Here is a 25,977-nt window from a genome sequence, read left to right on the forward strand (position 1 = left end):
TTCTAAAGCAGCTTGTGTCATTCTGTGTGTATTGGACGTCACCAACAGGCAAATATTGCACTGACATATCACGTCCACCTCCAAGATCAGATTTCCATTGTTTGTCTTTCTGTCGTTTCAGTCACAGCCATAGAGATAGATAGAGGACTCATATTTGTATCTGTACCATTATAGCGTCTGTGACAACATGGGCAGCGCCATTGAGGCTATCTCCATTTTGAAGTAGTCCATTTTCTTCTTCACGTTTGGCTGATTCCTCCTGATGACCCGGTTGGACATGACTCCAACAGGGTCACCAGGAGGGATCAGCCAGTTGACTACATGAAAAGACATCAATGGTGCTGCCCATGCTTATAAGGCCTTTTGGCCACTAGAGGCCTCTATCATTCTCTATGGTCACAGCACACAAGGGTTGGTAGACCCTCTTGTGTTCAATACTTGACAATGCAGGCATGGCAGCAACAAAGAAAAACACCCACTGTCATTACAATTGCAACTGTCATATTGCCTATATTCCCCCCTACTTAGAAGTTTATTAGAGTATTATAGAGTGTTAAAGAGAGGCTAAAGCAGTGATGCTCCAGGACAGAATACCAGCCAGGACCACGAGGGGAGACAGAAGGAGGTTTGCCCGCGTTGGAACAGCCGACCTGGGGACAACGGGTATGGTGGACTGGCCTGTTTTGGCAGGTCGGGTGTAGATGTAGGGGTGATCCTAAACATCCAAAACAGCTTTAGTTACGAAAGAAACTGGTCAACAATAGATTTGAGGTCACTGATTAACAGCTTCTATCTCCAGGCCATCAGACTGTTAAACAGTCATCACTAGCCGGCCTCCGCAGAGTACCCTGCCCTGAACCTTAGACACTGTCACTAAATGGCTACCACCCGGTACTCAATCCTACACCTATAGAGACTGCTGCCCTATGTACATATAGTCATTGAACACTGGTCACTTTAATAATCTTTACATATTATTTTACCCACTTTATATGTATATACTGTATTCTAGCCATGGCTCATCCTATATAACTACTGCTGTACACACCTTTTCTATTCACATTCTGTCCATACTGTCTATGTACACCATTCACATACATGCAGTACCAGTCAAAAGTTTTGACACACCTACTCATTCAAGGGTTTTTCTTTATTTTGAATATTTTCTACATTGTAGAATAATAGTGAAGACATCAAAATATGAAATAACACATGTAGAATCATGTAGTAACCAAAAAACTGTTAAACAAATCAAAATATATTTTAGATTTTAGATTCTTCCAAGTAGCCACCCTTTGCCTTGATGACAGCTTGGCACACTCTTGGCATTCTCTCAAATAGCTTCATGAAGAATGCTTTTCCAACAGTCTTGAAGGAGTTCCCACATTGGCTGAGCACTTGTTGGCTGCTTTTCCTTCACTCTGCAGTCCAACTCATCCCAAACCATCTCAATTGGGTTGAGGTCGGGTGATTGTGGAGGCCAGGTCATCTGATGCAGCACTCCATCACTCTCCTTCTTGGTCAAATAGCCCTTACACAGCCTGGAGGTGTGTTGGGTCATTGTCCTGTTGAAAAACAAATGATAGTCCCACTAAGCCCAAACCAGATGGGATGGCGTATCGCTGCAGAATGCTGTGGTAGCCATGCTGGTTAAGTGTAATAAATCACAGACAGTGTCACCAGCAAAGCACCCCCAAACCATAACACCTCCTCCTCCATGTTTTACGGTGGGAAATACACATGCGGAGATCATCCGTTCACCCATACCGCGTCTCACAAAGACACGGCGGTTGGAACCAAAAATCTCAAATTTGGACTCCAGACCAAAGGTCAAATTTCCATCGGTCTAATGTCCATTGCTCATGTTTCTTGGTCCAAGCAAGTCTCTTCTTATTATTGGTGTCCTTCAGTAGGCCTGATTCACACAGTCTCCTCTGAGCAGTTGATGTTGAGATATGTATGTCTCTGTGAAGCATTTATTTGGGCTGCAATTTCTGAGGCTAACGAACATCTTCTGCAGCAGAGGTAACTCTGAGTCTTCCATTCCTGTGGCGGTCCTCATGAGAACCAGTTTCATCATAGCGTTTGATGGTTTTGCGACTGCACTTGAATAAACTTTAAAAGTTCTTGAAATGTTCCGTATTGACTGACCTTCATGTCTTAAAGTAATGATGGACAGTCGTTTCTCTTTTCTTATTTGAGCTGTTCTTGTCATAATATGGACTTGGTATTTTACCAAATAGGGCTATCTTCTGTATACCACCCCTACCTTGTCACAACACAACTGATTGGCTCAAACACATTAAGAAGGAAAGAAAACCACAAATTACCTTTTAAGAATGCACATCTGTTAATTGAAATGCATTCCAGGTGACTACCTCATGAAGCTGGTTGAGAGAATGCCAAGAGTGTGCAAAGCTGTCATCAAGGCAAAGGTTGGTTATTTGAAGAATCTCAAATATAAAATTTATTTTGATTTGTTTAACACTTATTTGGTTACTACATGATTCCATATGTGTTATTTCATAGTTGTGATGTCTTCACTATTATTCTACAATGTAGAAAATAGTCAAAATAAAGAAAAACCCTTGAATGAGTAGGTGTTCTAAAACTTTTGACCGGTAGTGTATACAGTGGGATGCGAAAGTATTCACCCCCCTTGGCATTTTTCCTATTTTGTTGCCTTACAACCTGGAATTAAAATTGATTTTTGGGGGGTTTGTATCATTTGATTTACACAACATGCCTACCACTTTGAAGATGCAAAATACATTTTTTTGTGAAACAAACAAGAAATAAGCAAAGAAACAGAAAACTTGAGCGTGCATAACTATTCACCCCCCCCCCCCAAAGTCAATACTTTGTAGAGCCACCTTTTGCAGCAATTACAGCTGCAAGTCTCTTGGGGTATGTCTCCATAAGCTTGGCACATCTAGCCACTGTGATTTTTGTCCATTCTTCAAGGCAAAACAGCTCCATCTCCTTCAAGTTGGATGGGTTCCGCTGGTGTACAGCAATCTTTAAGTCATACCACAGATTCTCAATTGGATTGAGGTCTGGGCTTTGACTAGGCCATTCCAAGACATTTAAATGTTTCCCCTTAAACCACTTGAGTGTTGCTTTAGCAGTATGCTTAGGGTCATTGTCCTGCTGGAAGGTGAACCTCCGTCCCAGTCTCAAATCTCTGAAAGACTGAAACAGGTTTCCCTCAAGAATTTCCCTGTATTTAGCGCCATCCATCATTCCTTCAATTCTGACCAGTTTCCCAGTCCCTGCTGATGAAAAACATCCCCACAGCATGATGCTGCAACCACCATGCTTCACTGTGCGAATATTGTTCTCGGGGTGATGAGAGGTGTTGGGTTTGCGCCAGACATTTTCCTTGATGGCCAACAATCTCAGTTTTAGTCTAATCTGACCAGAGTACCTTCTTCCATATGTTTGGGGAGTCTCCCACATGCCTTTTGGCGAACACCAAACGTGTTTGCTTATTTTTTTCATTAAGCAATGGCTTTTTTCTGGCTACTCTTCCGTAAAGCCCAGCTCTGTGGAGTGTACGGCTTAAAGTGGTCCTATGGACAGATACTCCAATCTCCGCCGTGGAGCTTTGCAGCTCCATCAGGGTTATCTTTCGTCTCCTTGTTGCCTCGCTGATTAATGCCCTCCTTGCCTGGTCCGTGAGTTTTGGTGGGCGGCCCTCTCTTGGCAGGTTTGTTGTGGTGCCATATTCTTTCCATTTTTTTTTATAATGGATTTAATGGTGCCCGGTGGGATGTTCAAAGTTTCTGATATTTTTTATAACCCAACCCTGATCTGTACTTCTCCACAACTTTGTCCCTGACCTGTTTGGAGAGCTCCTTGGTCTTCATGGTGCCGCTTGCTTGGTGGTGCCCCTTGCTTAGTGGTCTTGCAGACTCTGGGGCCTTTCAGAACAGGTGTATATATACTGAAATCATGTGACAGATCATGTGACACTTAGATTGCACACAGGTGGACTTTATTTAACTAATTATGTGACTTCTGAAGGTAATTGGTTGCACCAGATCTTATTTAGGGGCTTCATAGCAAAGGGGGTGAATATATATGCACGCACCACTTTTCCGTTATTTATTTTTTAGAATTCTTTGAAACAACTTATTTTTTTCATTTCACTTCACCAATTTTGACTATTTTGTATATGTCCATTACACGAAATCCAAATAAAAATCCATGTACATTACAGGTTGTAATGCAACAAAATAGGAAAAACGCCAAGGGGGATGAATACTTTTGCAAGGCACTGTAGATTGCATTTGGATTACTGTTACAGTGCTACAGTATTTGGGTTAATTGTATTCGTTATGACATTTCAAGATTTCTTGTTGTTTTTTAGTTTTTTTTATGATTATTTGTGTACTTGTTTGACATTTTACTGCATTGTTAAAAGCTAGTAACATCTGCTAAACTGTGTACATGACCAATAAACTTTGATTTGAGTTGTATCATATTCCTACCTCCATTCCCCTATCATAATATAATATATTAATCTTTAATATATATATAATATAATAGTAACAAATACAAAGAAAGGACACTCAGTCACAGCTCAAGTCTTACCATGGGTGGGCAGATGAGTTCGATGGGGTCAGAAAAGCTTGACACCATAAACTTCCCTCCATCTGGCTGGAACTGGGGAAATGAGATATGAAACATCTGATGGTGTCATCACTCATGTTTCAACTATTGTACCTTTCTGTTATTTCTTGTCATGCTCACTTCTAAATACTCCATAAACAATTACAACATTCCTCACATATGCAGTGTATGGAGTTACATTCAGCATGTATATAAAAGGGTGTTGGGATACCAGTCATTAGTCGCAGACTGAATGGAGAAATTGTATGAAAAATGCTCATGACCTTTGACCCCGCTAGCTAGATATTAGCATCTTGATAGCATCCTGTTAGCATTATGTAGCGCTCACCATGTTGTTCCACAGTCCCTTGGCTAGCTCCTCGTGGCCCTTTATGGTGAAGTGGAAGCAGTCATGGGTGAAGAAGGTCATGTCGATCTTGCCACTCTGTTCGGAGAGACATAAACATCACAACAGTGACAGATCATGAATTTATTCATAAATGTCTCTGTGAATGTGTTACCATGCATGATTATCTCACATAGCTTTTTATATATACAGAACCAGTCAAAAGTTTGGACACACCTACTCATTCAAGGGTTTTTCTGTATTTTTACTATTTTCTACATTGTAGAATAATAGTGAAGACTCAAAACTATGAAATAACATATATGGAATCATGTAGTAACCAAAAAACTGTTAAACAAATATTATATATTTTATATTTGAGATTCTTCAAAGTAGCCACCCTTTGCCTTGATGACAGCTTTGCACACTCTTGGCATTCTCTCAACCAGCTTCATGAGTTAGTCACCTGGAATGCATTTTAATTAACAGATGTGCCTTCTTAAAAGTTATTTGTGGAATTTCTTTCCTTCTTAATGTGTTTGAGCCAATCAGTTGTGTTGTGACAAGGTAGGGGTGGTATACAGAAGATAGCCCTATTTGGTAAAAGACCAAGTCCATTACTTTAAGACATGAAGGTCAGTCAATACGGAACATTTCAAGAACTTTGAAAGTTTCTTCAAGTGCAGACGCAAAAACCATCAAGCGCTATGATGAAACTGGCTCTCATGAGGACCGCCACAGGAAAGGAAGACCCAGAGTTACCTCTGCTTACCAACCTCAGATTGCAGCCCAAATAAATGCTTTACAGAGTTCAAGTAACAGACACATCTCAACATCAACTGTTCAGAGGAGACTGCGTGAATCAGGCCTTCATGGTCGAATTGCTGCAAAGAAACCACTACTAAAGGACACCAATAATAAGAAGAGACTTGCTTGGGCCAAGAAACACGAGCAATGGACATTAGGCCGGTGGAAATCTGTCCTTTGGTTTGATGAGTGCAAATTTGAGATTTTTGGTCCCAACCGCCGTGTCTTTGTGAGACGCAGAGTAGGTGAAAGGATGATCTCTGCATGTGTGGTTCCCACCGTGAGGCATGGAGGAGGAGGTGTGATGGTGTGGGGGTGCTTTGCTGGTGACACTGTCAGTTATTTATTTAGAATTCAAGGCACACTTAACCAGCATGGCTACCACAGCATTCTGCAGTGATACGCCATCCCATCTGGTTTGGGCTTAGTGGGACTATCATTTGTTTTTCAACAGGACAATGACCCCAAACACACCTCCAGGCTGTGTAAGGGCTATTTGACCAAGAAGGAGAGTGATGAAGTGCTGCATCAGATGACCTGGCCTCCACAATCACCCGATCTCAACCCAGTTGAGACGGTTTGGGATGAGTTGGACCGTAAAGTGAAGGAAAAGCAGCCAACAAGTGCCCAGCATATGTGGGAACTCCTTCAAGACTGTTGGAAAAGCATTCCTCATGAAGCTGGTTGAGAGAATGCCAAGAGTGTGCAAAGTAGCCACCCTTTCATGAAGGCAAATGGTGGCTACTTTGAAGAATCTAATAATGCGTTTAACAGTTTTTTTGGTTACTACATGATTCCATATGTGTTATTTCATAGTTTTGATGTCTTCACTATTATTCTACAATGTAGAAAATATTCAAAATAAAGAAAAACCCTTGAATGAGTAGGGGTGTCCAAACGTTTGACTGGTATTGTATATATATATATATATTGTGATGTCACGAGAGGCTGTGTCCTGGAGGGACGTTACATCCCCCTGAGGTGGCTGCAAACCCAGACAGCTATGGCTCCATCTGCTGGTATGGTCGGGAACTCCACCCCTCTATGGCCAATCTTCCCACGCAGCTGAAACAAATGAGGAGCTGATGAGCTGAAGGTTTGGGAAGGGAAGAGACACAGTCTCCAACCTGGGCACTCTGGAGGACAAGAGTGCTGCACGTCCACTTCCATGAGGAATATAAGGATTTGGAGATACTTACCTTTGGGAAATACTCACCTTTGGATATATGCACCTGTGGAAATACGTGAGAGACATTTGGAAGGACTTTTTGCTGGGTTGGCCACTAGCTGCAACGTGGACTACAGTAAGGCTGGGGAAAAGTTATCTGAGCGAGTGAGAATTATGACTTTGGATGTGGAAGAGACATCCCTGAACTGTTAACCCTTAAAGAGCCACAAGAGAACAGAATTTTGTTATATTTTCGTTAATTTCCCAAGACCTATAATAAAATCCTTGTTTTGTTTGAACCTTGTCTCCTTGCACTACTTGAGCAATCCCGCTGAAAGCTGTGTAGCCTCTCGTGACGTCACAATATACAGCAAAAGAAACAGCAAAAGGATTCCAGGTAAAAGTCGAGAAACTTTACCGGGAGGCGAGGAGGGTCTGCGTGTTTCATGAAGGGCTGGAGAACAACGGCGAAGTCCTCCCTGAAGAAGCTATCACTGTAGAGGAGCTGCTCTAGCCGTTTCTGGAGAGTTAATTAGGTGTGTGTTAGTGCAGGGCTAGAACAGAAATATGCACACTGCTGTAAGGTTGGACATTGAAAATACGTATTTTCCAGACGTTGAAAATACGTATTCTCCGGACATTCAAAATATCTATTTTCCGAAAGTTGAAAATACATATTTTACGGACATTGATAAAACTACATGTCAATTAAGAAATCACTATTTCACATTCCAAAAAGTTAATTCCAATTTAAATAGGAATATGGAGCCAACTGATGATTGCAGTATGAAATATCTATTATTGCTCCCACCTGTCACATGTATTTATGTTAGCTTTTTCAAAAGCTTTAGAACTGGCAGTGGTCATGTTTAAAGTTTCCAGACCAACAGAAAAAAACTACAGAAAGTACACTTCAACTACAATAACATTCTCAGTAACGGTTATAGAAACGTTTTTCTTGTTATGACTGTGATATGTGGTTGTTTATCTACCTTGGTTGAATGTCGCTCTGGATAAGACTGTCTGCTAAATGACAAATGCAAATGCAAAAATTAACACTGGGTATTATTTTAATGAGCTCCGCCCCCAAACAAGACCAAATATGGTCAGTCCGGACCGGACCATGTCTAAACCAATCATAGACGTCTATGTTTTACAAGTTTGGACAGCATAGCACAGTACAGTAGAGCACAGTAGAGTGCAGTGTAGTACAGTACAGTAGGGTACAATACAGTACATTATACTGTACTATACTCTTTTGTGCTCTACTGTACTGAACTACAGTGAGGGAAAAAAGTATTTGATCCCCTGCTGATTTTGTACGTTTGCCCACTGACAAAGAAATGATCAGTCTATAATTGTAATGGTAGGTTTATTTGAACAGTGGGAGACATAATAACAACAACAAAATCCAGAAAAACACATGTCAAAAATGTTATAAATTGATTTGCATTTTAATGAGGGAAATAAGTATTTGACCCCCTCTCAATCAGAAAGATTTCTGGCTCCCAGGTGTCTTTTATACAGGTAACGAGCTGAGATTAGGATCACACTCTTAAAGGGAGTGCTCCTAATCTCAGCTTGTTACCTGTATAAAATACACCTGTCCACAGAAGCAATCAATCAATCAGATTCCAAACTCTCCACCATGGCCAAGACCAAAGAGCTCTCCAAGGATGTCAGGGACAAGATTGTAGACCTACACAAGGCTGGAATGGGCTACAAGACTATCGCCAAGCAGCTTGGTGAGAAGGTGACAACAGTTGGTGCGATTATTCGCAAATGGAAGAAACACAAAAGCACTGTCAATCTCCCTCAGCCTGGGGCTACATGCAAGATCTCACCTCGTGGAGTTGCAATGATCATGAGAACGGTGAGGAATCAGCCCAGAACTACACGGGAGGATCTTGTCAATGATCTCATGGCAGCTCAGCTCAACTCAACTCGCCATGTTTGGAGGAGGAGTAATGCTGCCTATGACCCCAAGAACACCATCCCCACCGTCAAACATGGAGGTGGAAACATTATGCTTTGGGGGTGTTTTTATGCTAAGGGGACAGGACAACTTCACCGCATCAAAGGGACGATGGACGGGGCCATGTACCGTCAAATCTTGGGTGAGAACCTCCTTCCCTCAACCAGGGCATTGAAAATGGGTCGTGGATGGGTATTCCAGCATGACAATGACCCAAAACACACGGCCAAGGCAACAAAGGAGTGGCTCAAGAAGAGCACATTAAGGTCCTGGAGTGGCCTAGCCAGTCTCCAGACCTTAATCCCATAGAAAATCTGTGGAGGGAGCTGAAGGTTCGAGTTGCCAAACGTCAGCCTCAAAACCTTAATGACTTGGAGAAGATCTGCAAAGAGGAGTGGGACAAAATCCCTCCTGAGATGTGTGCAAACCTGGTGGCCAACTACAAGAAACATCTGACCTCTGTGATTGCCAACAAGGGTTTTGCCACCAAGTACTAAGTAATGTTTTGCAGAGGGGTCAAATACTTATTTCCCTCATTAAAATGCAAATCAATTTATAACATTTTTGACATGCGTTTTTCTGGATTTTTTTGTTGTTATTCTGTCTCTCACTGTTCAAATAAACCTACCATTAAAATTATGGACTGATCATTTCTTTGTCAGTGGGCAAACATACAAAAAACAAGTCTGTGGATGGGGTGGAATCAAGGCCATGGACGTCGGTCGGTGCTCAGGGGGTAGGTTTCAAATACTAGGAAAATCGGTTTAAATACTTTTAACGAGTCTGCCTGGAGTGCCAGATAGGCGGGGTTAGCAGGTTTGGGACTTTTCAATTAGTTTATTAAGGTTCAAACAGGCACAGATAAAGTATATGAATCAATTTTTTGCGTTTTTTAAACCCAGGTCTGCCGACACTGGTAGGTTTGTGTGCTGTAGGTGGTGGCATTAACCACTAAATCACCCACCTGAAACTCTAGGTTGATCTCCACCAGCTCCTTCAGGTCAGGGGAACCGGCCCCGGGCTTGATCAGGCAGGAACAGAATGCTCTGGAACAAATGATGGGTCAAGAATCAAGGTCATGTTCAATAGGAATGAAATGTGGTACCTCCTGAACTTCTACCAATAAGAAACGTTGTGAAACATTTTGCTATGGTGTGTCCTAATGAGGACGACCCTAGAATCCAACTCAGTTACATAACAATTCAGGGCACCTTACTGATCTTCAAAAATATTAACATGGGGTTCCACATAAGCGACATCATCATACACAATACAGCAAGTTGACCACACAAAGATTTAAAATCTGCCACGATTGCCATTATTGGCTCGTCTTAATTTGTGCCCTCCTTAGAGGAACATAAACATTGGGAAGAGACAATAATAGCATCAGAAGTTGCCTTGCCATAATCTGACAATGACATATTGCTGAGTCTACCTTTGATGCTTATGGGGAGCCCCTAGAGCCCTCAAACTCAACTCTGGACCTCGAAGCCAGTTCCACTGCATTTTTTTCATTGTTGCCCTCTAATCAGGGACTGATTTAGACCTGGGACACCAGGTGGGTGCAATTAATTATCAGGTAGAACAGAAAACCAGTAGGCTCCAGATCTCGTAGGGTAAGAGTTGAATACCCCTGCCCTAGAGAATATTTTCAAGATGATGTAGCTGCAAGGGAAGAGTTCATTATGGTTTACATTTCAAGGAGATTTGACGATTGGCTCAAGGAGGGGAGAGGCGAGAGGCTTGTTGGTGCTGAGGGTGTCCTAAAATGTACACCGTATTAGGCTGACGGTGTCCTAAAATTGACCCTGTAGTGCGTAGCGGTTGTTTTCTAAGGTGAAAGGTCAAAGCCAGGTCACTCACCGTTGGAGCAGGCAGCCTGGGGTGGGCCTCTGGACCTGCCTCAGGGTTTCCATGGGCAGGATTTGAACTACATTCACAATCATACGGGGAACCTAGACCGTAACCATAGAATTAGAATCATTCAATTTCTATGACCGCAACAAAGAGAGATGCAAACGTTGCCATGGAAACACATACACTATGCATTATACAACGGGTGGGTCTAATCCTGAATGCTGATTGGTTAAAACCGCATTCCAGCCGGTGTCTATTCCACAAGTTACCACCAGCTAAATCTATGATGTTAAAATGCCTATTTACTCTGTTTCATCAGACTGAGCAATCCACTGTCTCATCAGCCCAGCCAGGCAATTTATAAACTTGATCTCCACTATAAAAAGCATCTAGACATTATCTCACATTTCTTTTACACTAACATTTAGTTTTCAACAGCGATTTGTATAAACCTTGCTGTCTGTCTCATTTGCAAAATTGTTTCAATATTCAAATTCAATCTCCAGCTGTCCCATAGTAATGAACGTGTCGGGAGTCGGGACGAGACAGACAGGCAGGCAGCTTCTCTCAGACAGTCGAACTCAGCTGGCATCATTTTTATGGAAAGAAATGTGAATTGAAAAAAGGTCAAACGAAACGAAGTGCAGCTATTTCGCAGTCTTTCCAGCTTCAGTTTGAAGTGATTGTGTTAGCTGTGCTGTTGGCTAGCTCCTCTGAACAACAGTGTCCTGACGAGAGAGCACATTTTCTATGCCAGGCAAAATCGCGCCTCATTAGCTCATTGTTATGGATGCATCCAAATAAATGTCACTAGAAAACAGCTTAAACAAATCCAAATGCATCTACTGTTGTTATTCTGGCTGCACTGCTGTTTGACGTGACTATAAGTTAACCATAGGTGGCTAGCTAGCAAGCAAGGAATAAGAACGTTGCCAGCCAGTATGGCAAAGGAAGATTTAGAACGAACGACTGGGGTGCGTCCATAAATACAGAACAAAAAGAGTGAAAGACTGGGTCGCGTCTCTGGCAACCGAACCGACTGAACAAACGACCAGCCAGCTTGGGTAGCAACCCTAGATTTGTGTCGGGACTACATCCTGTGGAAGGATGAAATAGTATGAATAAATTCATAAAAATAAAGTTATTTATGAAAATATGTCAATCATGATTTGAATATGTTGGTAACCCGTTGTATAAATGTGATAATGCCCCTGAAGCCGGTGTTTGGGGGCCTAGCAACACCCGTGCCAATATATCCTCCAAACACGTCTTCTCCGGCATTATCACTTAATTATACCATGGCATTGTTGAGTACTTGTTTCTGATTGGCTTGAAGGGCATTCTAGAGTGTGCATTATTTCCCTATAACGCACTGTATATTTGCACGGTAGAATTCAATGGCTATAGTTCATTCTTACGTGTTCTATGTTTGAGCTGCTTTTGAAAGCAAAAGTCGTATTGAAAACATTATTGGCATTGTTGAATTCGATTTTCTTAATAGTAAGCTAGGGCTGATGGTTTGGTTAGCTGAACTAGCAAGTCTGTTTGTTTGGTTACCAAGGCAACTACTGTCGCTATCTAGTAAACTTGCTAGCTACTTCAGTGGATGTTGAACAAATTTCTACCTGCAAATGAACACATTTCTAGCTGTAAATGTGCTAAATTATAGCCATGGTACAAAACGGATAATCAACTCGGGGCTCTATGCGTTCTCTGGAAAATAATGCAACTCCGTGGAAGGTAAGTTCTCCAATTTTTATAAACAAAGTAAACGTAAACAAACACTATAGCCTCAAAACATGGTTAAAACTATAATTTTTATATCATAGATGGTCAGTCCTTGCATCCATAGCTCTGTCTATGAATTTGAGAGTGATGTCATTTCTCCACCCCTATCCATCAGCTTTTTACCAAAACAGGTGTGGGGGGTTACGCTTTGTTATTGTTTCAACTGCCGATTGCCGCTTTAAGGGATTAGAAAAAAATATTAATAGATCATATCTGTGAGCTCTCCCGATGTTACCTCATTCATTAGCATTTCCAAGGAGTTCGTCATGTAGTGAATGTAGTTGTCCACTGAGAAAAGAACCTGGGAAGGAGAGGGTTGAAACAAGCGCTAAAGTAAACACCTCTGCACTTTCTTTATGATATACACATGAAGTTGCATAGCCTACATATTATAATGACACAGACCTTATCCTTGCAGTAATCACAGATGTCGTTCATGCCTATGAGAATGGTCAGTAGCTTCCAGTCCTCATCAAAGTTCAGGCCCTAAGGAAAGAAAAGGATGAAAGAGGGGATACAGTAGTCAGTCAGTACTTACTTTACCACTGTACTAAAATTGCTATTCAAATCAATAAAGCATTCTTACACATTGGTTTGAAAAGAGGGTTGTTGATATCAAATGTAATCATAATCAAATCCCAGGTGGGTGCCAGTCTGTTTGTCTAGCTGTTTTATTTTGGCAAGATAATGATTCCCCAAAGCTTTGGTTTGGTATTGAAATGTAAATATTACCAATTTCACATATGTTTATGGTATTACTAATATAGTATTAGCATAACCTTCATAACCACATAGAGCACTGATGAGATCGAATGGTACACACTTCTAAACACCTGATGTCGTTTTTGAGTTCTGTTGTTCTTCAGTTGGCTAAAGCAGAAACACACTGGCACCTAGGCTACCATTTTCAGTGATAAGGTCTAAATATCATAAGTTCTTATCAGACGAGTTTGAATATAACAGGGTTTTGGAAACATAATGGGGTTCTTACCTCATAGTTTCTCAGTGTGTCAATGAGATGTCTGGTCTGCCCTGGTAGATTACTAAGGGACAGTTACACAACATTACAATACACATCATATCACTGAGCAAAAAGCACCAGCTACAGTCTGCTATTGGTACATACATTTTTGGACTTTAAATTGACGATAGCCATTGATTGTAACTTATAAACACTCATGAGCTTAGTTCAACTGTCTTACCCCATCCGACCACACCAAATATAAGCTTGTTTTAATGTTATTGTATACACTGTATAGCTTCAAACTAGGTAAACTATCATTTTGATCTCATGGATGGTCAGTCCTTGCATCCATAGCTCCAACAATTTCTCCAGCCCCATCCCTCAGCTGTTTACCAAAACAAGAGGCCAGTTTCTTGTTGTTTTTTGAATCCCAGACTATAGCTTTAAGCATCTTAAATGTGAAATATGTCTCCAATAGTATTAATGACGTGAATTAACATTTGCACATTTTATTGAATACCAGAAATACTGAATTTACAAGCGGCTGAATCAGACAAAATGCGTTTGTTTGTTTTTCAAAATTAGCAGCATTTTGTTATTTTGTGAGCTGTGCATAACAAAAAAATCGTACTGAGTGTGTTGTGTCATAAAATAACTTTGATTGTGAAATTAGTGAAGGTCAAAACTGTGACACAATGTCCTATCTTAGCATGGAATAGGCAGATAATATTATGAGGAGGAACACTGGGAAATATGAGTCTTTCAGAACATGAGGTGGTGACCCCATTATCAGAGAAGGGTTAGTCAAGGCTAGTGTCACCATAGAGTTGGCTAGAGAGCAACCCTGGGGAGCGCCATAATTCCTATCAGGTCAGCAGGAGGGGTCAGCCAATTAATTATACTCCTGAGCAAACATTCCATAACTGCAGGTGGCAGTAAATCACCGACCTTGGCTTTATACCGGTTCAGACTATACACACTCCAGCACAACAGGTGGTGGTATGCACCTTTTCAGTTTATTTACGAACTGCCAATACACTCTTGCAAGTAGAAAAATAAGTAATTGACTACTTTAAAATGGAGATAGCCATCAATTACTCTGTCCATGGCGTCACAGAAGACACCCCTGCGCAAGGATAGTAGGTGTGCCATCTTTCCATATCTAGGATTGTCACATTCATTACTTATTTTCAAAAGTCTAAATCAAAAACTTCAAAACGAACAGCCAAAACAGGAGATTATTTTGAGCTGTTACAGAATTAAATGAACAATAAGGACATGGACAAAAATGTGTAATGAAACAAAACAAATGAGTGTAGCACCAGCAGCTACACATATTATCGTTGAAATTGTCAGATTGTGTATGTAACTCTAGCCTCATCGAGAAACGAGGTGTGACAACAACGTGATTTCGAGGTATGGCTATGTGAGACTAGTGTAACTCAAATGTGCAGTCTTTGTAACTCAAATCTGCAGCCCCTTAAAACTTAGTTTAGATATGCTATGAGACATTAGACCACTGTGTTATACAAGCATTGTGCCAGTACCATGGCCCAAACTAGCTTTTTAGTGCACGCAACTCTATGTATCACTTTCATTGGTTCACTCTCAGGCAGACAGACAGTATATTTGCATATTTCACCACAGTGGTTTCTTACAAGGTGTTGTGTCCAGTCACGGCCAGGTTGAATCCTGTTTCGCTGAGGGGGGCTGAGGTTCCATGGACAGTCTTGGCCGGTGCAGCACCAAGCACATTGGGATTGAAAAGCCTTACGATATCTAGAGCACATGCCAAGGAGAGTTCACACAGGAAAAATAATTATAAAAATAAAAACATATACAGTACCAGTGAAAAGTTTGGATACACCTACTAATTCCAGGGTTTTTCTTTGTTTTTACTATTTTCTACATTGTAGAATAATAGTGAAGACATCAGAACTATGAGATAACACATATGGAATCATGTAGTAACCAAAAAAGTGTCCAAATATATTTTATATTTGAGATTCTTCAATGTAGCCACCCTTTGCCTTGATGACAGCTTTGCACACTCTTGGCATTCTCTCAGCCAGCTTCATGAGGTAGTCACCTGGAATGCATTTCAATTAACAGGTGTGCATTGCTAAAAGTAAATTTCTGGAATTTCTTTCCTTCTTAATGCGTTTGAGCCAATCAGTTGTGTTGTGACAAGGTAGGGTTGGTATACAGAAGATAGCCCTATTTGGTAAAAGACCAAGTCCATATTATGGCAAGAACAGCTCAAAAACGCAAAGAGAAAGACATGAAGGTCAGTCAATACGGAACATTTCAAGAACTTTGAAAGTTTCTTCAAGTGCAGTCACAAAAACCATCAAGTGCTATGATGAAACTGGCTCTCATGAGGACCACCACAGGAAAGGAAGACACAGAGTTACATCTGCTGCAGAGGATAAGTTCATTAGAGTTAACTGTACCTCAAATTACAGCCCAAATAAATGCTTCACAGAGTTCAAGTAACCAACACATCTCAACATCAGCTGTTCAGAGGAGACTGCGTGAATCAGGCCTTCATGGTCGAATTGCTGCAAAGAAACCACTTCTAAACGACACCAATAATAAGAAGAGACCTGCTTGGGACAAGAAACATGAGCAATGGACATTAGACCGGTGGAAATCTGTCCATTGGTCTGATGAGTCCAGATTTGAGATATTTGGTTCCAACCGCCGTGTCTTTGTGAGACGCAGAGTACGTGAACAGATAATCTCCGCATGTGTGGTTCCTACCGTGAAGCATGGAGGAGGAGGTGTGATGGTGTGCTTTGCTGGTGACAATGTCAGTGATTTATTTAGAAGTCAAGGCACACTTAACCAGCATGGCTACCACAGCATTCTGCAGTGATATGCCATCCCATCTGGTTTGGGCTTAGTGGGACTATCATTTGTTTTTCAACAGGACAATGACCCAAAACACACATCCAGGCTGTGTAAGGGCTATTTGACCAAGAAGGAGAGTGATGGAGTGCTGCATCAGATGACCTGGCCTCCACAATCACCTGAACTCAACCCAGTTGAGACGGTTTGGGATGAGTTGGACCGTAAAGTGAAGGAAAAGCAGCCAACAAGTGCCCAGCATATGTGGGAACTCCTTCAAGACTGTTGGAAAAGCATTCCTCATGAAGCTGGTTGAGAGAATGCCAAGAGTGTGCAAAGTAGCCACCCTTTCATGAAGGCAAAGGGTGGCTACTTTGAAGAATCTAATAATGCGTTTAACAAGTTTTTTTGGTTACTACATGATTCCATATGTGTTATTTCATAGTTTTCATGTCTTCACTATTATTCTACAATGTAGAAAATAGTAAAAATAAAGAAAAACCCTTGAATGAGTAGGTGTGTCCAAACGTTTGACTGGTACTGTATATATGAATATATACAGTGCCCTCCACAATTATTGGCACCCCTGTTTAAGATGTGGTCGAGGACTTCCAAAAATTCTCCTTTTTTTTTAAACAACATAGAACCCAAATGCAAAAAAAGAGAAAAATCCAACCTTTTATTTAAGTACATTACTTTGGTGTAAAAAAAAAATCACACATTTAGAAGAAAAAAAAACTTGAAATCATGTGTCCCACAATTATTGGCACCCCTGATGTTAATACTTTGTACAACCCCCTTTTGCCAACAAGACAGCACTTAATCTCCTCCTATAACATTTCACAAGATTGGAGAACACAGAGAGAGGGATCTTTGACCATTCTTCTTTGCACAATCTTTCTAGATCATCCAGTGTCCTGGGTCCTCTCTTATGCACTCTCCTCTTTAGCTCGCCCCACAGGTTTTCGATTGGGTTGAGGTCTGGGGACTGAGATGGCCATGGGAGGACCTTGAGTTTGTGACTGCTGAACCATTTTTGTGTAGATTTTGCCACATGTTTTGGATCATTATCCTGCTGAAAGACCCAATGACGACCCATCTTCAGCTTTCTGGCAGAGGCCATCAGGTTTTTATTTAAAATGTCCTGGTAGTTCAAAGCGTTCATAATGCCATGCACCCTAACAAGGTTCCCAGGGCCTTTGGAAGAGAAACAGGCCCACAGCATCACAGATCCTCCACCATACTTCACGGTGGGCATGAGGTGCTTTTCGGCATACTCATCTTTTGTTTTACGCCAGACCCACTTAGAGTGTTTGTTGCCAAAAAGCTCAATCTTAGTCTCATCTGACCAAAGCACACGATCCCAGTTGAAGTCCCTGTGCCGCTTAGCAAACTCCAGACGTTTACGTTTGTGAGTGTTAGTGAGAAAAGGCTTTTTCCTTGCATGCCTCCCAAACAGCTTGTTGGCATGTAGAGAGCGTCTGATGGTTGTTTTGGAGACTTTGTGACCCCAAGATGCCACTCTTTGATGCAATTCTGTGACAGTGAGCTTAGGACTTGTTTTTACTTCTCTTACCATCCTCCTCACTGTGCGTTGTGGCAAGATAAACTTGGGACCTCTTCCAGCCTTGTTTGTCACTGTTCCAGTTGTTTTAAACTTCTTAATGATTCCTCTGACTGTAGATACGGGCAAGTTAAGGCGAGTGGCTATTTTCTTGTAGCCATTGCCTGACTTATGAAGGTCGACACAAATCTGCCTTACTTGAATGGTGTGTTCTCTTGTCTTTGCCATGTTGACAAATGGGTAAGAGAATTAGGCCTCTGTGTCACGTCATATTTATACCCCAGGGAAACAGGAAGTCATGAATTACTAATTAAAAGTTCCTAGATACCCTGACCAACTTTAGCAACTACAGAAACATATATATATTTTTTAAATCAATTAAAATTTTCAGCGGAATTGTTAGGGGTGCCAATAATTGTGGGACACATGATTTCAAGTTTTTCTTTTTCTAAATGTGTGATTTTTTTTTTTACCACCAAAGTAATGTACTTAAATAAAAGGTTGGATTTTTCTCTTTTTTTGCATTTGGGTTCTATGTTGTTTAAAAAAAAATGAGAATTTTTGGAAGTCCTCGACCACATCTTAAACAGGGGTGCCAATAATAGTGGAGGGCACTGTATGTATATATAAGTGAGTGCTGGCCTTTTTTATGTGATTGATTTTAGGTTCCAAGCACCCTTTCTATTGGGTTACACAAGAGGATTTAGAGTTGAGCACATTCTCTTCCTTTGTCTTCATCTCCAGGGTGAAGTTTCCACTACGTACAGATCTTGGATAAGCTTCCCCTCCCCAATCCTAACCTTAACCATTTGTGGGGGAAATGCAATACTGACCTCAGATCAGCATCTAGGGGCAACTTCACCCTACACCTTACGCTCACACAGGTAGAACATGAAGGATGATAGGTCACTGTGCATTCTATCCTCAAGGTAGATGTTCCCTCTAACCATAGATATTGGATCTGCTATTGCTTCAAACCTAACCATAACCAGGCAAAAACAATGCAAGATATAGCCTGAGTGCCAGTATTGTTGTTCTATTATGCCAACTCCTTCTCACTTATTGCCATCTTTGGCTTTACAATGATAGCAATTAAGTTGGCAAGAGCACAAACATATCTGGGACCAGGCTGGGCAAGATCAGGCTGGTTAGAATTAATTTGTGCCAATGAATGACTAATATTCCTACTAAGCTCAAGGTGCTATTTGAGTCTAAAGGCACTTACTTGCCAGTGTAATGACATCTTGGTATGATCCATGGCCCCCGATGCTGCAAGGTACAAGACATTTTCCACAATAGTGTCATCAAGTTGTCATTCAAAGACAATTACATTACTTCCAAATTATGATTATTATTAGACTGAGAACTATCATTCAGAATATCCAAATACAGGACAAGAAAGCATACATTACTATGTAAAGTTGTCATCTTGATACAATTCTTATTCTCGTAATTCTTGTCATATTCTGTTGTCATATTCTCATCTAAAGACAATTAATCGGGTACCTCCATGACACGTGACGAAACTCGATAGGAATCCCAAGGACGTTGGTGGCATTGGCACCTATGGCGGTCTGAATAGAGAGGGCAAGACAGTCCATATAGCAATTCATAAAATAATCAACCACAAGGTGTTTGACTATGAGTCATATGATTATACCTACTTTGATTTCCAGTGAGACAGTAACCACATTTTTTAAAATAGCAAACTACAGTATGTTAATCGAAACAGTAACTTCCAGTATGATAGAGACAGGATTACAATGAATGGTCAAAGATGATTCAACTATGTGTCACGGTTTCGGCCGAGGCTGCTCCTCCTCCTTGTTCGGGCAGGCTTCGGCGGTCGTCGTCTCCGGAGTACTAGCTGCCACCGTTCGATGTTTCATGTTTGTTTGGTTTTGTCTGTTTGTAACACCTGTCCCTTGTTAGTGTTTGATTGTGTTCCCTATTTAGTTTCGTCATTTGGGTCAGGTGTTATGTGTGATTGTTTTTGTCAGCTGTTCGTGTTCATGGGATTTTGCTCTCTTTCTGTGTATTTTTGAGAGTCCGCACTGCGTGCGCTTTTCCTTGTTTTACGCACTGTGTTGTGTGTGTTTTTGTCGTTCTTGCCTCCCAGTTGGGTTGGCTATTTTCTCCTGTTTGGAGTTGTTTTGCACCACTAAAAGACTGTGGACGAACTCTTGTGTGCCTGCGCTTGATTCCCTACACCACATCCACACTCAGCGTTTGTGACAGAATCACACATCACCCATGGAATCAGCAGGAGCAACCGCGCCAACAGCAAGCATGGAGGAACGTCTTCGTGGGCAGGAGGACCGGATTAACCAGGTCTGTCATGCCCTGGAGGGGGTGATGAACACTCTCCACCGATGGGAAACCAGCGGGGTACCCACGGCCCCACCTACCGAACCATCCCCATCGGTCAGTCCTCCTGTCCAACTTCCGGAGCCCAGTGGGATTCGGCTCTCGCTCCCGAGGGCGTACGACGGCTCCGCTGCCGGGTGTCAAGGGTTCCTGCTGCAAGTGGAGCTCTACCTCGCCACCGTACACCCGGCGCCCTCGGGACACGAGAGCGTCTCAGCCCTCATCTCCTGTCTCACCGGCAAGGCGTTGGAGTGGGCCAACGCCGAATGGAGGAGAATGGACGCCGCTACCACTACCTATGCGGAGTTCTCCCGCCGCTTCCGTGCTGTGTTTGACCATCCACCGGAAGGGAAGGCGGCGGGGGAGCGTCTGTTCTACCTCCGACAGGGGATGAGGAGCGCCCAGGACTTTGCTTTGGAATTCCGGACTCTAGCGGCCGATGCAGGGTGGAATGAGCGGGCCCTCATAGACCACTTCCGTTGCAGCCTCCGGGAGGACGTCCAGAGAGAGTTGGCGTGCAGGGACACCTCGTTGACGTTTGACCAACTTGTCGACATGGCCATTCGGCTGGATACCCTGCTCGCCACCCGTGGACGTCCCGGGTGGGGTTCGCCCATTTCACCCTCCAGCACCTCCGAGCCGAGCCCTATGGAGCTCGGGGGTGCTGGCGCTAGAGAACGGAGGAGTAGGAACCAGAGGGGGGCCGTTCCCTGCACTAACTGTGGCCGTGGAGGGCACACCGCGGCTAGGTGTTGGGGAGGGTCCCCGGTGGAGGAGAAGGCAGGTCACGCATTGGGGGTCCCCCCAGGTGAGTAGGCGCCCTACTTACCCAGAGCTTTCTGTCGTTCACCTAACCTTGCCTGTTTGTTTTCCACAGGTTGCACCTCGTTCCCAGCATAAGGCGCTGGTAGATTCAGGCGCAGCTGGGAATTTTGTAGATCGCCAGTTCTGTGTAGAGTTAGGGATTCCCCTCCTTCCCGTTGATAAGCCTTTCCCTGTTCATGCCCTAGATAGCCGTCCGTTAGGTTCTGGGTTGATTAGGGAGGTCACAGCACCCCTTAAGATGATGGCGCAGGAGGGTCATGAGGAGACGATTCAGCTCTATCTGATTGACTCTCCTGCGTATCCGGTAGTGCTGGGCCTTCCCTGGTTGATGACCCATGACCCTACTATTTTGTGGCGAGCTCTTAAAGGGTGGTCTGCCCAGTGTGAGGGGCGGTGTCTGGGTGTTTCCATAGGGGCGACCTCGGTGGAAAGTCCGAATCTAATGCCAGCACTGCATATTCCCCCCGAGTATGAGGATTTGAAACTGGTGTTTAGTAAAACTAGGGCGACGCAGCTGCCACCTCATAGACTGGGGGGATTGTGCGATAGATCTCCAGTCAGGAGCAGCTCTCCCGCGGAGCCATGTGTATCCCTTGTCTCAAGAGGAGAGGAAGGCAATGGAGACGTACATCGCTGAGTCTCTGAGACAGGGATACATACGGGCCTCCACTTCACCCGCTTCCTCAAGTTTCTTTTTTGTGAAGAAAAGGATGGAGGTCTGCGCCCGTGTATTGATTACCGCGGTCTCAATCAGATTACGGTGAAGTACAGCTATCCACTTCCTCTGATTGCGACTATGACGGAGTCATTGCACGGTGCTCAGTTCTTTACAAAATTGGATCTCAGGAGCGCATATAACTTGGTGCACATTAGAGAGGGCGATGAATGGAAGACAGCGTTTGTACGACTTCCGGACATTACGAGTATCTAGTCATGCCATATGGGTTAATGAATGCTCCCTCAGTCTTCCAATCCTTCGTCGATGAGATTTTCCGGGACATGCAGGGACAGGGAGTAGTCGTGTACATAGACGATATTCTGGTGTACAGTCCTACCCGAGCAGAGCATGTAGCCCTGGTGCGCCGAGTATTGAGGAGGCTGTTGGAGCATGACCTATATGTCAAGGCAGAGAAATGTCTGTTCTTTCAGAAGTCGGTCTCCTTTCTGGGTTATCAGTTGTCTGCGTCAGGGGTGAAGATGGAGGTAGACCGGGTGTCAGCTGTGCGTAATTGGCAGACCCCAACCACTGTGAAGGAGGTGCAACAGTTCTTGGGTTTTGCAAATTATTACCGGAGGTTTATCCGGGGTTTTGGACAGGTGGCAGCTCCCATAACGTCTCTGTTGAAGGGGGGTCCGGTGCGCTTGCGGTGGTCAGCTGAGGCGGACAGGGCTTTTGGGAAACTGAAGGACCTGTTTACCTCGGCGCCGGTGTTGGCGCATCCGGATCCCTCTTTACCTTTCCAGGTAGAGGTGGACGCGTCAGAGGCCGGTATAGGGGCCGTTCTTTCCCAACGTTCTGGCACACCACCTAAACTCCGTCCCTGTGCGTTTTATTCTAAAAGCTCCAGTCCGGCGGAGCGGAATTATGACGTAGGAGACAGGGAGCTGTTAGCCGTGGTACAGGCCCTAAAGGTGTGGCGGCATTGGCTTGAGGGGGCTCAACACCCTTTCCTCATTCTAACTGACCACCGTAACCTGGAATACATCCGGGCAGCTAGGAGACTGAATCCTCGCCAGGCCCGCTGGACTATGTTTCTAGCCCGGTTTGTGTTTAAAATTACTTACATCCCTGGGTCCCAGAACGGGAAGGCAGATGCTCTGTCTCGGCGGTATGACGCGGAGGAGAGGTCCGTTGAGCCCACTCCCATACTACCAGAGTCTTGTCTGGTTGCACCGGTGGTGTGGGAGGTTGATGCCGAGATCGAGCGGGCGTTACGCACCGACCCAAGTCCTCCCCAGTGTCCAGTGGGTCGGACGTACGTTCCGCTCGAGGTACGCGATCGCCTCATTTATTGGGCTCATACGTCCCCCTCTGGACATCCGGGTATCGGCCGGACAGTTCACTGCCTTAGCACGAAGTACTGGTGGCCAACGTTAGCTAGGGATGTGAGGATTTATGTCTCCTCCTGTTCGGTGTGTGCCCAGTGTAAGGCGCCCAGACATTTGCCCAGGGGTAAGCTACAACCCCTGCCCGTTCCACAACGACCCTGGTCCCACCTCTCGGTGGATTTTGTTACCGACCTTCCCCCCTCACAGGGGAATACTACCATCCTGGTCGTTGTGGATCGGTTCTCGAAGGCCTGTCGTCTCCTTCCCATGCCGGGTCTACCCACTGCCCTACAGACCGCTGAGGCTCTGTTTACCCATGTCTTCCGGCATTACGGGATACCCGAGGATATAGTGTCTGATCGAGGCCCCCAGTTCACCTCCAGAGTGTGGAGAGCGTTTATGGAACGGTTGGGGGTTTCGGTAAGCCTTACCTCGGGTTACCATCCGGAGAGTAATGGGCAGGTTGAACGTGTTAACCAGGATGTGGGTAGGTTTCTGAGGTCTTATTGCCAGGGCCGGCCGGAGGAGTGGGCGAGATACGTTCCTTGGGCCGAGATGGCACAGAACTCTCTCCGCCACTCCTCCACCCAACTAACCCCTTTCCAGTGTGTGTTAGGGTACCAGCCGGTTCTGGCACCTTGGCACGAGAGCCAGATCGAGGCCCCTGCGGTGGATGAATGGGTGCGGCGCTCGGAGGAGACTTGGAACGCTGCCCACGTACATCTGCAGCGGGCCATCCGTCGGCAGAAAACGAGCGCCGATCTCCACCGCAGTGAGGGGCCTGTGTACGCACCTGGAGATCGAGTCTGGCTCTCGACCAGAAACCTGCCCCTCCGCCTGCCCTGCCGGAAGCTGGGTCGGCGGTTTGTGGGGTCATTCAAAGTCCTGAGGAGGTTGAACGAGGTGTGTTACAGGTTAGAACTGCCTATTGACTATAGGAATATTAACCCCTCGTTCCATGTGTCTCTCCTCAGGCCGGTGGTAGCTGGTCCACTCCAGGAGTATGAGATAGAGGAGACTCCTCCGCCCCGTTGGACATCGAGGGGGCTCCGGCGCACACTGTGAGGTCCATCCTTGATTCGAGACGCCGGATGGGGGGTCTTCAATATCTCGTGGAGTGGGAGGGGTACGGCCCGGAGGAGCGGTGCTGGGTGCCAAGGAGGGACATATTGGACCAGTCCCTGCTGACCGAGTTCCATCGGGGTCATCCTACGCACCCTGCTCCGCGTCGTCCTGGTCGTCCCCGAGGCCGGGGTCGGCGCACGGCTGGAGCCGCGCGTCAAGGGGGGGGTACTGTCACGGTTTCGGCCGAGGCTGCTCCTCCTCCTTGTTCGGGCAGGCTTCGGCGGTCGTCGTCTCCGGAGTACTAGCTGCCACCGTTCGATGTTTCATGTTTGTTTTGTTTTGTCTGTTTGTAACACCTGTCCCTTGTTAGTGTTTGATTGTGTTCCCTATTTAGTTTCGTCATTTGGGTCAGGTGTTCTGTGTGATTGTTTTTGTCAGCTGTTCGTGTTCATGGGATTTTGCTCTCTTTCTGTGTATTTTGAGAGTCCGCACTGCGTGCGCTTTTCCTTGTTTTACGCACTGTGTTGTGTGCGTTTTTGTCGTTCTTGCCTCCCGGTTGGGTTGGCTATTTTCTCCTGTTTGGAGTTGTTTTGCACCACTAAAAGACTGTGGACGAACTCTTGTGTGCCTGCGCTTGATTCCCTACACCACATCCACACTCAGCGTTTGTGACACTATGACATTGACATACGTGCCAAAGATCAGCAAATTCAGCTTTTACGCTGCTGCTACTCTGTTTATTATTTATGCACAGTCACTTTAACTCTACCCACATGTACATATTACCTCAATTACCTCGACTAGCCGGTGCCCCCACACATTGACTCTGCATCGGTACCCCCCTGTATATAGCCTCCCTACTGTTATTTTATTTTACTGCTGCTCTTTAGTTATTTATTTTAATTTCTTTAACTTAACACTTAAAAAAAAAATAACATACAAAAATGCATTGTTGATTAAGGGCTTGTAAGTAAGCATTTCACTGTAATGTCTACACCTGTTGTATTCGGCGCATGTGGCAAATAAAATGTGATTTGATTTGATATTATGATTATAGCAATATGCCTGAATGAGTTCAATGTTAACTTTTTCTTCTCACTGGCCTGAACAGAATTTCTAGCCCTGACCTGTGGTGGTGTAATGGTTTAAATGCATTGAGGTCTTGAGCCAAAAACTGCTTTAAATGAATTGGTTAGTTGTATTTGTCCAGTCCAGACAGTTCAGTTAAACTCATTACAGTAACTACTTTCCATATATTTCCATGCAGCGTTGAGTGAAACTGCTCCAATATAATAGATGTGGATGCATGGTTTTGCATTTATTAGTTTCAGTTTTGAAAAGGTGACACACCAGTTGCTTTAAAGGGGAAATACAGGATTTTAAAAACAACAAAGCAGACATCCCATCACTTGTTTTGGTAAACAGCTGAGGGATGAGGCTGGAGAAATGTAACCACTCTTAAATTCACACTGAGCTATGGATGCGAGGACTGACCATCCATGAGATCAAAATTATAGTTTTAAAGGCCCAGTGCAGTCAAAAACGTGATTTTCCTGTGTTTCATATACATTTCCACACTATGAGGTTGGAATAATACTGTGAAATTGTGAAAATTATGATAGTGCCCTTCTAGTGTAAGAAAAACAAATCATTTTGGTGAGATGGAAAATGGATGTACCAATCACGGATTGCCCCTTTAAGTAACACCCACAGCCCCAAAAAATCTGGTCAAGAGTCA

General features: G+C 43.9%; 1 protein-coding gene across 2 annotated transcripts in view; it reads right to left on the bottom strand.

Annotated features, from left to right (window-relative positions):
* Positions 1-235: 235 nt before the first annotated feature.
* Positions 236-25,977, bottom strand: part of si:dkey-177p2.18 (phospholipase B1, membrane-associated) — a 30,599-nt gene continuing 4,857 nt past the window's right edge. For both annotated transcript variants that reach the window (XM_041865367.2, XM_041865366.2), the window contains exons 5-16: positions 19,440-19,507; positions 19,159-19,202; positions 15,178-15,298; positions 13,547-13,598; positions 12,961-13,041; positions 12,791-12,856; positions 10,774-10,865; positions 9,875-9,956; positions 7,354-7,455; positions 4,964-5,059; positions 4,597-4,668; positions 236-715 (exon numbers count right to left, since the gene is read on the bottom strand). In XM_041865367.2, coding sequence (XP_041721301.1) covers positions 554-715; positions 4,597-4,668; positions 4,964-5,059; positions 7,354-7,455; positions 9,875-9,956; positions 10,774-10,865; positions 12,791-12,856; positions 12,961-13,041; positions 13,547-13,598; positions 15,178-15,298; positions 19,159-19,202; positions 19,440-19,507 — 1,038 coding nt within the window. In that variant the 3' untranslated portion in view covers positions 236-553. The remainder of the gene's footprint in view (positions 716-4,596; positions 4,669-4,963; positions 5,060-7,353; positions 7,456-9,874; positions 9,957-10,773; positions 10,866-12,790; positions 12,857-12,960; positions 13,042-13,546; positions 13,599-15,177; positions 15,299-19,158; positions 19,203-19,439; positions 19,508-25,977) is intronic.

The sequence above is a fragment of the Coregonus clupeaformis genome, chromosome 36, assembly GCF_020615455.1.
Source record: "Coregonus clupeaformis isolate EN_2021a chromosome 36, ASM2061545v1, whole genome shotgun sequence".
Taxonomy (NCBI): Eukaryota; Metazoa; Chordata; class Actinopteri; order Salmoniformes; family Salmonidae; genus Coregonus; species Coregonus clupeaformis.